General features: G+C 42.2%; 1 protein-coding gene across 2 annotated transcripts in view; it reads left to right on the top strand.

The window, feature by feature from the left end:
- Positions 1-13,246, top strand: part of BICD1 (BICD cargo adaptor 1) — a 188,050-nt gene that overhangs the window by 159,035 nt on the left and 15,769 nt on the right. Inside the window, exon 7 of one of the 2 annotated variants that reach the window (XM_075158472.1) lies at positions 3,072-3,279. In XM_075158472.1, coding sequence (XP_075014573.1) covers positions 3,072-3,279 — 208 coding nt within the window. Of the gene's footprint in view, positions 1-3,071; positions 3,390-13,246 lie in introns of both variants that reach the window. The other variant, XM_075158468.1, reaches the window with a different exon arrangement.

Below are 13,246 nucleotides of genomic sequence, written 5' to 3'. Positions count from 1 at the left end.
ACCTAAATTACGCATAAGCCTGACTTGGTATTTGGTTTGCATTCCTAGACAAGAGAAGGAGAAGGAACTAGAAACCCTTTAAACTCCTATATAAGCTTCTTGGATCAGTTCATACAAAATAAGTGGGCTTATGTGTCTGTCTGCTTTCTTTCTGAGACAAGAGAAATGAGAAATAGGTGTAATCTTGACTTTTGCTCTGGCAATAAGTAGACCAGCAGACAGCAAGATAACAGTGCTGTTTATTGAATAGTCACTTGCAGCTTACACCTGTCTTGGGGCAAGGGAGAGACTGGGAAAGAGCTCTGACTCAGGAGGACATAACCTAACTTTTGTTATTCACTACCGTTTGAGTACTTCTGAAAGAGCCATTCAGATCCCTGGTGCATCCTGGACCCCTGCTCAGTCCGCAATGGCCTGTGCTGTGCCAGAAGTCATCTCTCTTCGGAGCTCTTAACCTTTTTCTTCCTTGTGAGACTTCACAAATGTTTATAAAACATGTGGGCAAAAGGCAATATGGATGTATGTAATGTTTTTTTCTTTTGTAATTGGAAACAATTCTCTTTTTATCCCACACTTGCACGTAGCAGGGAATATTTCAGTGAAGGGAAATGCCGTGGCTGCAGGCAGTAGCTACTTCCCACTACATGGAATAACCTTCACTGCTGCAGACTTCAAGGAGATCTGAGGCTGTTAATTCAGCAGTTTCTAAAGTTAATTATGGCCTTTACTTGACTGATTTAGGTTTAACCTTTCTGAACACTGTTTCTCAAAAAAAACCCATGCTTGAGCAACAAAACACAGAGACAATGGACCATGTGTTTATGAAAAATAATAGGAAACTTCAAGTTGTGGTGGAGGTCAGATGACTGGAACCACCCAAACACTGCAGTGAACTGCCAAAAATGCGGGGTTGCTGTTATGGGGAGACTTCTAGGAAGGGCATATAATTAATCAGAACAGTTGGAAAATGTTGTTATTAACGAGATTGAGTTCATCTCAAGTATGAGGCCAGCTAACAGCATCTAGTTTAACCAGGTTTCTAGGGCCAGCTTGTTTATAGTTCATAGCAGGTAACAAAAAGCAAGTTTGTCTAAGTCTGCTTTAGTAATATCCACCTTCATGGAGCTTATGTTTCTTAACTGCTCAGATATGCTGTTCTACAAAGCAGATGCCTAAATACCAAGAACACATCCTAAGGCTTGAGGAAAACCAATCTTTTTCCAAAACCAAAATTGGCTTATTGGAATACTAAAGCAAGGCAGTTCGTTCCTCTAGTGGCACTGTGCTACAGGTGTTGCTGCAGGTGTTACTTTTTAAAATTTTCAACAGAAAACATATTTGGAAAAAAAAAGATGTCTCCTAGACAAAGAGGAAAGCAGGAGAGAATAAGAGACATGGATACAGGATCCACCTGGTTACAAGAATGAGTCTTTAAAACTCTGATAAGACAGACATTATAGTAATTTGTATTTCAAATTAATTGAATTTAATCTCCAGAATGCTGATTTCATTCTAATGTCTCTGTCAAAGAAACTGGCTAAAGCATCAATAGACATCTCGTGGCTTGGAGCAGAAATAGGTGTGCAAGTTGGCTTTAAGTCAACCAACGTTTCAGAAATATCTCTCTTCCTCAAGGCTTGAATAGAGACAGTCATGTTTATCAAGGTCCTGCAGAAGAAAGATAATACTGAAACTGTAGATGAAACTATGGCTGACTTAGTAATTTTGCTTCCAGTGCCTGAATTATTCAAAAGGAGAGTGCAATATATATATGTAAGTGTTTGTGTGTGAAGAATAACTATGAATTTTCAAGTATACTTTATTTCTGTTTCCCAAGGAAAAGATTAAAGTTTCAGAGAAATTAGTTTCATCCCTCAGCTTGCAATAATTCAGAAGTTTATTGCGTCACACATTTTGTGTAAGAAAGCTAAAATTATTTTCTATTCTTGTTTTCTGTGAGCGATACTGATAAAGTTAAATCCTCATCCATTACGCTATTGTAATTACACAGCAAAGCTATTTAGATTCATACAGATCACGGGGGGAGGAGATTTGACGAAAGCTGCATCATTTAACATGAAGAATTCTTAGACGTTGCCACAAATGTCCGATGGTCAGACATTACTGCTATCTGTGAATCATTTCACTACTGGTATACATTTATCACTCTTGGTACTTACTGATTAGATGGTCTATTGTTAACAAACTGAAGCAATTTCACTTCAAAAAGTGACCAAGACCATCCTGAAATGCCTTGCTCTTCCTGTTAACTTTAGGAATCATTGTTTAAAGTGGAACTAAATTGAGTTCAGTCTTAAATGATAACAAAATCATGAGAAAGGTGGTTTTATTTCAAAATCTGTCTGAGAGATCTAAAGCAAATGAAAAAGATACAGTTTTTCATGCAGATAAAAGAGGCTGAGGGTTAAAAAGGAGTAAGTGGCCATAGCAATGGATACCTGAGCACACCTCCAAGAGATTCAACAGTAAATGTGAAATAGCTTCCAGGTTTGGGCTGTTCTGAATAGTACCTCTTTAATCAGTTAATGGCAAACAACTGAGAGCTTCTCATTTCACAAAATCTGATGTGTCAAGTGTTCAAAGAACTTGCAGTCTTTTTTTCATCATTTTTTGTAATATTTTGTTTAAGTAGGTATTACTGTCTATGAAAAATAGTATTACCTAATTAGTAGACATTCTTATCCCTGGTGAGTTACTAGCTGAACCAGCCCCCAAAATTGTTATTTGTGGTCTAACCTGGAGGTAATCCCAAACCTTCCCTGCAATTGCTCGTTATCTGCATTAGGAACATATCATGTTGTCACAGACTACTCTGATATTCTAGATACAGGTTCTCCTGCTGAACGAGAAGTGTTGGCATTGAGGTCCAAGTCCAAATTTGTTCAAAGTGGTAACGGAAGAACTCAGGCTGTCTGCTTCCAGGATTAGGTTTGGCAAAAGCTTGAATGTGAATCTGTCCTTGTAATTGTGGCCCGGGAATGGAATGCGATCACCAGTAGGGTTAGTTCTTGGACTCGTTCCCCAGATTTCTGCCTTGTTTGTTTTCCTAGGTGTGATGAGTACGTCACGCAGCTGGATGAGATGCAGAGGCAGCTAGCAGCTGCGGAGGATGAGAAGAAGACCCTAAACTCTTTGTTGCGCATGGCTATCCAGCAAAAACTTGCCCTTACCCAGCGACTGGAGGATTTAGAGTTCGACCACGAGCAGTCCCGACGCAGCAAAGGCAAGCTTGGAAAGAGCAAGATCGGCAGCCCTAAAGTAAGTGAGGAGGCATCAGCCACCGTGCCAAGCATAGACACTTTCCTCCTGCATAGTCAGGGCCCACAGCAACCAAACTTACTGGTCAGCAGTGGCACTCAGAGGAAAAGGTATGCATGCAGTGATCTTTACAGTACAGTGCAGTGGCCAGACTTTCATTAAAGTCGTTCACTGAATTGTAAACATTATAATTCTTTTTTATTTTTTTTTCGTACTTTGACTGGGGAGAAGGAGGTGGGGAGAATATGAATACAAAATTCAAAGCCTGGCAACATGTGGTTCTGACCCACCTACTTGCTGTGTTATTTCCTCCTCCTTAATGCAGTGTTTTGAACTATATTCTGTCAGTGTCTCAGTGCATCTTGTATGTCTTTAATATTAGTGTGAATGTATTTTCTTTAACAAGTTTTCCTTAAGTTTTCCTTAAGGTTTTCCATAATGAGCATCTGAAATAAAAAAAGGATTGTGCTCTATGAGCATTTCAGCGCTTAACACAAAAGAAACTGCATCTCTTTGTTAAGCTCTGGTGCTCGCTTGTTCTTCATCAGTATGAAAAGAATATGGATGTGTTCACTCAGATCAATTTTTCTGCATGGGAGCAAGCAACCTTTTGAAGGGGGATGGCTGCCATTCATAACCTAATGCTAATATTTCACTGTTCAAGCAGCGAGTTCTCATCTTGTCTTGTGACTGCTCTGCCAAAGCTCTGTAGGTGTGGGGATCTCCACGGTTCTGAAGATGAAGAGGACTCTCTGTTAGAGAAGTCCTAGATAATCATTGCCTTTTTTTGTATGCTCTAGTCACAATGCAAAACCAAGAGAACGTTCAGGGAGCCTTGTACATGTCAACTCCAGGATGCTGAGATATAACTCAACCTCCTCTCCTCCTCCCCTAATACAAACCAGGATTTCCAATGCAGGGAAGGTGCCCTGCTGTGGAAATGGTATGGGGTGGCAACGCTAGTTGTTTTTTACCTGTTAAGCAAATTAACGTGATGTTGTCATTCATGAGGTTTTGAAAGGTAATTAAAGTAAAACTCTTTTGTTTCCATATGTATTTTTCTTGGATCTCCTGCAAGACTATTCTCACCTTCCCTTTGTGATCAGAGCCATTCCAGGACTTCAGGGACCTACCTCCAGAAATTATTAAGAGCCCCCCCTCATCCCACCTCCACAGAATCATATCTTCTGAGGGGCCCCCCTTCCATGAGTGAATTCATCCATGGGCACCGTCTCAGCAAGGAAAAAAGGTTAACCGTGGCCACACCAGGTAAACATTTTTTCCTTGGGTGCATGTGGTGCTGAGTGGTTAGCAGAGCAGGGGACCATCCCAGGACTGCAGATGCAATCTAATTTGGGCACCTTCTTGAGACCTGAAAAGCAAAATGTCTCCTCCTGTGTCACCTGTGACAGGAGATGACATTCTGCCAGCAGCGGCCCAAACTGGTTGCACATGCAGTGGGGAAAGTCCTGCTGTGGTATAGGTGGGTGCAGTTCTGCTGGCATCCACAGAGGCTGCACCCCTGTGCCTGGGTGGTGCGTAGTCTGGTGGTTGTGTTGGTAGTCCCCGTGGAAGACACAAACCCAATGGGACAGAGGAGTCAGATGTGAGGACCAGCGAGGGAGTGACTAGTAGTGTGCACAAGCCTACGCAGCATCCCTCTTCTGCTCACCCTGGAGCATTCAATCAGGTTTTTCTAAAGGGTAATGTTAAACTCACAGAAGGTTTAGTTTATATAAACTGAGTCATGAAGTTTGTCTTCGCAGGAAGCTTTTGCTCTTCATTTCCTGCCAAAATGTAGTATCTGCTTCAAACAAGGCGTAGAAAGGAAATGCAAAGTGGAATGCCATTTCAAAGGTTGTGATCTTTCTTCTCCTGACAGACAAGCTAATAATTACTATTCTTCTGCACCTGAGCAGAACTTTTAGCCTTTAAATGGCACGCTCTTGTCTGGTGGTAAATCTTTCCATTTTTTGTTTTGAAATTTGTTATACATACAAGCATAAGTAGAAAATATGAAAGCTAAAACCCATAAAGTGATTTCCACTCAAGTAAATGTTTATCCTGGAAAGCTGAGCAATACCCTATAATACATTATCTCTCTCATTCAGTGCCAGCAATATCACAGCCGCCTTTGAGTAGTGCCATGCAAGTAACACCCACTCAGAGGAGAAGTGTAAAACTGCAGAGAGTCTAAACAAGACATTTTCCTAAGGAGTGCTGCAGTAAATAAATCAAAGAGCTGGCTCCTGGGGAGAAAAAGGCGGGGAGGGGGAAAGAAGCAAGGACTTTAAAATAAATGGTACTGATCTTTCAGGCTTCCTTTTCGTGTTTGGGTTTGTCCAGGAGCTCCTTGTTCATCCATGCAGGCCTCCTGGTGTTTTTGCCTGACTTCCTGTTTGTTGGAATGCATCGCTTCTGAACTTGGAGGAGGTGATCCTTGAATATTAACCAGCTTTCTCCCTCCAAGGCTTTATCCCATGGCACTCTACCAAGCAGATCCCTGAAGAGGCTAAAGTCTGCTCTCCTGAAGTCCAGGGTAGTGAGCTTGCTGTGCGCCCTCCTCGGTGCCCAAGGATCTTGAACTCCACCATTTCATGGTCACTGCAGCCAAGGCTGTCCTTGAGCTTCACATTCCCCACCAGCCCCTCCTTGTTAGTGAGAACAAGGTCCAGCATAGCACCTCTCCTCGTTGGCTCCTCTATCACTTGGAGAAGGAAGTTATCATCGATGCATTCCAGGAACCTCTCAGATTACTTACGCGCTGCCGTGTTGTCCCTCCAACAGATATAGAGGTGGTTGAAGTCCCCCATGAGGATGAGGGCTTGTGAACGTGAGGCTGCTCCTATCTGTCTATAGAGGGCCTCATGCGCTCGGTCTTCCTGGTTGGGTGGCCTGTAGCAGACCCCCACTGTTTCTTTTCTCAGATTATTTGTGCAGTCAAGCAAGCCAGCAAGAAATGCAGCAACCCACATCTGCTTCTTCATCAGAGAGGTTCCAAAAGAGCAGCATCCAAGCTATGGAGCAGAGTATAGCTTGGCTTGAGGCTGTGTCCTCAGGAGTGGAGGAGCAATGAAGCCTAAATTAAATGCAATCAGGTTTTGAGTTTTTTTCTTTTAAATTTGTGAACTATTTCCTTCACATAAATATTGCAGGCTTCCCTACCCTTTCATTAGCTCCCAGTGTTGTGGGGACTGGGAGGCTGCAGCTGGGAATGCATTTGATGGAGACCAGGAGCCAAAATAACTGAAGTTGGTAGAGGGAGAAACTGAGCAGGCTCCCCTGCCCCATGTTCCCCATGCAGTAGGCAAACTGTGCCTGTCTTTCCCTTGCACCTTCTTCTGAACTTGATGCTTGGCAGAAGAGGCCGCCTTCATGATACTCTGGCCTCAGCTTTGACTGCTGCTGGCTACCTGGTAGAGGGAAAGCTGGGACTGCTTTTGGCTGCCGTTTTCAGAGGAAGACACTGGCATGAAGGCCCACTAGTGAAGACCAGCTGAATTAAAGACCTCTCAAGAAAGAGACTGTAATTTCCTACTAGGTTGCCATTTGACTGACATCAAACTGTGGCAGTATAAATTTATCTGGGATTGCCAATGTGATGCCCATCTACAAGAAGGGCCGGAAAGAGGATCCGGGGAACTACAGGCCTGTCAGCCTGACCTCGGTGCCAGGGAAGATTATGGAGCGGTTCATCTTGAGGGTGCTCACAAGCCATGTGCAGGACAACCAGGGGATCAGGTCCAGCCAGAACGGGTTCATGGAAGGCAGGTCCTGCTTGACCAACCTGATCTCCTTCTATGACCAGGTGACCCGCCTAGTGGATGAGGGAAAGGCTGTGGATGTGGTCTACCTGGACTTCAGTAAAGCCTTTGACACTGTCTCCCACAGCATTCTCCTAGAGAAGCTGGTGGCTCATGGCTTAGACAGGTAGACTCTTCGCTGGGTAAAAAACTGGCTGGACAGCTGAGCCCAGAGAGTTGTGGTGAACGGAGTTAAATCCAGTTGGCGGCCGGTCACGAGCGGTGTTCTCCAGGGCTCAGTTTTGGGGCTGGTCTTGTTCAATATCTTCATTAATGACCTGGATGAGGGGATTGAGTGCTCCCTCAGTAAGTCTGCAGGCAACACCAAGTTGGGCAGAGTGTTGATCTGCTCGAGGGCAGGAAGGCTCTACAGAGGGACCTGGACAGGCTGGATCGATGGGCCGAGGCCAATTGTATGAGGTTCAACAAGGCCAAGTGCCGGGTCCTGCACTTGGCTCACAACAACCCCATGCAACGCTACAGGCTTGGGGAAGAGTGGCTGGAAAGCTGCCCAGAGGAAAAGGACCTGGGGGTGCTGGTTGACAGCCGGCTGAACATGAGCCGGCAGTGTGCTCAGGTGCCCAAGAAGGCCAACGGCATCCTGGCCTGTATCAGAAACAGTGTGGGCAGCAGGAGTAGGGAGGTGATCGTGCCCCTGTACTCGGCACTGGTGAGGCCGCACCTCGAATACTGTGTTCAGTTTTGGGCCCCTCACTACAAGAAGGACATGGAGGTGCTGGAGCGTGTCCAGAGAAGGGCAACGAAGCTGGTCAAGGACCTGGAGCACAAGTCTTATGAGGAACGGCTGAGGGACCTGGGGTTGTTTAGTCTGGAGAAGAGGAGGCTGAGAGGAGACCTTATCGTGCTTTACAACTACCTGAAAGGAGGTTGTAGCGAGGTGGGTGTTGGTCTCTTCTGCCAAGTAACAAGCGATAGGACGAGAGGAAATGGCCTTCAAGTTGCGCCAAGGGAGGTTTAGACTGGACATTAGGAGAAATTTCTTTACTGAAAGAGTGGTCAGGCCTTGGATCAGGCTGCCCAGGGAAGTGGTTGGGTCACCATCCCTGGAAGTATTTAAAAGACATGTAGATGAGGCGCTTAGGGACATGGTTTAGTGGGCATGGTGGTGTTGGGTTGACAGTTGGACTCGATGATCTCAGAGGTCTTTTCCAACCTTAATGATTCTATGATTCTATTTTTATCTACGAGAACGTACTTGTGTTGATGGTTATCCTGTACCTGCAAGATGTCTCTGAGCTTGTGTAATCAGGCAGGCTACTGGCTATTGCAAGACGCATGCGGTATTGGTCTAATCTGTCTCTGCTCTCCGTGAAAAATAGAGTTTATGTGTTTTTAGCAGGGTTTTTAAAAATCAAGTGTAGTGTTTTTTACCTGAACATGATGCTCTTCACAAAAAGGATAATTCAGTTATTATTAACTTATTATCTGTGTTCACTTTTTGTTCTGCATTGTTCTATTTTTCTGTGGGTTTTGTAAACACGCCATATTTGTGTATATATGTGTTCATTGTTTAATGAGTGGTATTAGTGCATATATACAGATATATGTATATACCTTCCTGCTCTCGGGGCCATGTATCTGATATGCTCATTTAACTAAGCTTAATGAGCATTACATATTTTTGCCATTTCAAGCATGGTATGTCGTCCTTGTGGAGGCCGTTTTGAATTTGAAGAACAGTACCTTGCCAAGGACATTAGTTGGCTGTAACTGATGAAGAAGTCAGCTGGCTAAATGTACTTTTACCTCTTGGTGCCACTGTGAATAGGACCTTTTCGCTTTATGCTTTTCCTCTCTTGCATTTAGCTTTCCACTTATCACTGATGAGACCAAACCCATACATTTCATGCTGATCAATATAATTTAGCTACTTCAATATAATTTAGCTATTATGGCATGAATTCACTGCAGTCCTACAAGTTTCATTTAATTTCTCTTTGTATTTTTCACTATATAAAGAAAGCATTTCCGAAATAAAACCTGTTTTTAATAGAAGCCCCAATCTGTTTGTTAAAAGATTAAAAAAAAAAAAAATTGCAGTGAAATCCATGCCTTACTGTTGTATATTTTCCATTAAAAGGTTATTGACATTTTTCTCTCTGTATCTAAGTTATGACGTCATTGCTGGATGGAATGGTTAATATTAGCATCATTTGTTGAAGTTCTCCAGTAAAATCTTATTAGACTTCTGGTTGTTTCTAACTAAACAGGTATGCAGGTGACACATTGTATCTTTAAGGCGTATTACCAGATATTTTTTGTTTTCTACAAAAATTTTGGGCTTTGGAATCCAGTCTTATCAATTAACTAAAACAGCTATTGAAAGATCTTGACAATGTTGGTTACAAAAGCCATCAGTCTTTATCTTCTTCTATGACAAGGTTTAATGTGGTTTCATGACTTATTGATTTTTTTTACCATCAAGTATACAGAAATAGTCAATATTGTGCTTCTCATCTCATAAAATAGGCAAAGCTGAAGTGAGTCTCTGTTTAAATTAGACATGCTGATATTTTAGCTCTCTAATACAGCAGTTCCTTGGGATGTTGTGATGTATGGAGTAAGCTTACCAGCAATTCTTTAATCAAGACTAGTATCCCTAATTGTAAGTATCTCCCTGCCTGCATTTTTTAGGGCTATGAAAGCTTATAGTTGTACCTTATTGTTGTTTCTTCCAAAGCCTACTAAAGTTACTGTTCCCACTGACTTCAAGTTTTGGATCAGACCCTTCTTTACCCATAATATAGTGCAAGTATTTTTGGTTTGGACATATTTGTGGCCATCTGAAATGTATCCTAGACACTTAGGTTTCCATGAAAGATGGGTAACCAACATGACAGAAGTGTGATGATTTCTGTATTTTTAACACCTTTCTTTTCCTCTTTTGAAAAGTTTAAAATGTGTGTGTCTTTTAGTGAGTATTTCATGAATCATCAGACCTTTCTAAATGTGCTTTTTATGAACTATATATAAAAGAAAGGAACTGAATATATATTTTCATCTTCTACCATTTCTGCTATTTTACTAACCCATTATTTAGCTTCTCAGTAGATTTAATGAGGAATTATTTAAAGCATTCACAGAAACCATTTGAGAAATAACATAAACATATCATGATATAGAAAGTGTGAAAAAGCCTACAGAGCTGACAAGAAACCTCTTAATGTTATTAGTCTGTAATTGGAGGAAATGTGTTTCACTAATTTTGTTAATGACTACCTTTTTTTTTATTATTATTATTATTCTTAATATGAGCTACAGCAAAGGGCAAGGCTGGGCCATAGCTTTATCACTATACTTTGTGCTTACAGTACCACTGAAGCACATGGACAGCTCTATAGGTTGGGGGTAATTCAGGTCTAAAAGAAAGTAGAAATCAAGTCATGTGAAGTAAAGAGAAAAACCACTCCATACAGTGTAGCTGTTGTATAGATGAAAGAACTCACTAGGACACAGCCAAGAAACCTGACATGTTCTGGAAAACCACTAAATCAGTGGATGGTGGACCTACTAAACCAAGTCTGTCAGGTAGTGCATGAAGCTGTTAGTGACGTTCCATGAGTTGGTTTGTGGAAATCGCCAAGACAGATATATTTCTCTAAATGCTATAAGAAAAGAGCAATTAAATACTCTACCTGATCCAATAAAGTCAATCACCTGCTCTTATTCCTGAGAAGCATTTAGCAGAAGTCTCTGTTACGTTCACTCTGTCTGACCTTGTCCTGAAGGTAAAGATCTGAGAGGAGGAGGAGCAGAAGGAGGCCTGTGTCAGAAGCTTGGGGAGTGTAGAAACAGTGGGACATTCCTGGGCCACCTTTGCAAGAAAAAGAGTGGACATGTGGAGATGACAGGAGATGAGGACTTTAGATGCACCCTACAGCTGGCCTATTGCATCTTAGTGCAGTATGTAGATATCACTGATGCCTTCAGCTCTGTGTGTGAGTGGGAGTTCAGCAGCATGCTCAAGTCTCTTAACCTTTATTCCTCAAATAATTTTTGAGAAGACTAAGAAATAAGTAACGGAAGAATTCATTGTTGTTGAAACATCTCCAACCAACAATAATCTATGACACCAAGTTTCTCCGAATAGCAAACTTAAGATATGAGTTACCTGGGTATTTGCAAGACTTGACATAAAAATTTCATAGTAGATCAGCTTTTCTGTGAAGTAAGCCAAAACTGATACTTGATTGATAAATTTGTCTATCTCCAACCAACAATCCATTATTCAGTTTAATAGGAGCAGAAGTTAAAATCAGACAGTGGGAAAAGCCAGAGAATCTGGGTACTGGCAAATGTCTGTGCAGGAGCTAACTTGCACCTGGTGAGGTTTATTAGGTTGCCTGCATGCGAGCTGTGCCAGAACAGGGCTGGCTCTCACGGAGCTGTACAATGGCTCTGTGCCATAGCTGAGTCCCTTGGCACTGCTCCTTTTGCTCCCAAGCCAGGACAACCCAAGTCAATCCTGCTCTGAGAGAGCTGGGGTTAATAAGGCCAGCCAGGCTCCTTGTGGTTGCTCTACCACAGTCCTCTCCTTCCCCAGAAGTGCAGAGCTGCACCTAGTTTGCAGCTGGCGGACCGACCAGCTGGGGCTGTGCATAGGGCAGAGGTAACTGTGTTATTTCCAGACCCAAACTGACCCTGGAAGCAGGAGAAGGGAGAGACTCTTCTAATCTTTGACCCGTACCATTGTTCATGCTTTTTTCCTAAGGTAAGCCACAGCTGTTCTTTGCGATAACCATTACCACTTAAAGTTCCTCTTGGCCTTGAGGAAGGTCAAAGTTTTCTTGGCATCCATTAGAAAAACAGAGATAAATTATACGTGAAACCAGCTAGTCAAATAATAGTATAAACCTATGTCCCCATCACCCCTGGACATAAAGTTTTGGGACTTTTCTCATCCTGTCAGATTACAGTTTGAAAGCACCTTTACAAATCTCAACTCAGCACGTGGGTGAGTGTTTTAGTACCCTCTGCCCCGTTCTTCTTGACATCTCACATTAGTCTTTTGGATTTGGAAATTTTCCTTGTTCCCCACCTTTGAGTAGAGAGGATTGATCTATTGTCTTTGTAGGATTTGCTGTGTTATGCAACGTGTTTCTGCCTCTGCACAACTGGAAGACTACTGATTTGTTCTTTGCCCAATACTTTTGACTCATGCTATTAACCATTCATTCTTTCCCATTAAATTGACATCTCAGGGAAGAAAACAATTCATTACCATATAAATGGAGACAGGTTCTCTTTACAAGTAAATTGTCAATAACATCTTCATAGACATGTTATCAAATTCCTCAAACTTTATGGAGCGAGTTCAATTGATATTGGGTAGCATGACACGAAATGAGATTGCTCAAAACCTTTTAGCTAGGAAAGAAGGACTTTCCTGTTGGCCTGGAGTGGTCAATGGGATGCTAAGGAGAGTTTGTTTTAAAAAGACTGAAAAAGTCTCAATCTTATATTTTGTTGTAAGCATTTTTTGAGAGCTTTTCTGTTATCAAGAACAGATTTTCCCAATGTTTTTCATATCAGAAATGCCAAATATGTAACAGTACCTGTAAAAAATGTTTGATTGATTTGTTGTTTGACTCTCAGTTTTACCCTTTCAGATAAAAGAAAAAAGCTCTCCACTGATTAACTGAACTAGACACAGTTAAAAGTATGTTATATGTCAGTTACTAATTCATAGCATCCCCAATGCTTATCTTGGGATTCTTACTAGTCTCGGTCTTTGACAGCACTGTGTAGAGATTAGTAATTTACTGAGTGTCAAAATATGCTGAAATGTTCCATTGCAGTATTCTGGGTCCTGAGCAGGTGGGACTGAAAATGCTTGCATGTAGGCTTTTCACTGAGGACGTTGCTGATGTCAATAGAAGGCATGCCCATCTCTGGGACACTAATAACACAGTTAAGCAGGCCTGGGTTGATTGGAGTCACCCAGTTCACAGGCTGGAGGGCAGAGTGCACCTTGTGACATGAGGGAAATGCGTTGTTTTTGTGGCCGAGCCGAAGGGAAGTACAGGAAAATCCTTTTTTGTGAGATTTGCTCTTGGCAGATAATTTATAACAGCACATTCAGTCCTCATATGAGCAGATGTAGCTTCTCTGAGCTTGGTGTTTTTAATGCTCTTACATCAGGA

This window comes from Calonectris borealis, chromosome 1, assembly GCF_964195595.1.
Source record: "Calonectris borealis chromosome 1, bCalBor7.hap1.2, whole genome shotgun sequence".
NCBI lineage: Eukaryota > Metazoa > Chordata > Aves > Procellariiformes > Procellariidae > Calonectris > Calonectris borealis.
This window is presented reverse-complemented; position numbering and strand designations above follow the sequence as displayed.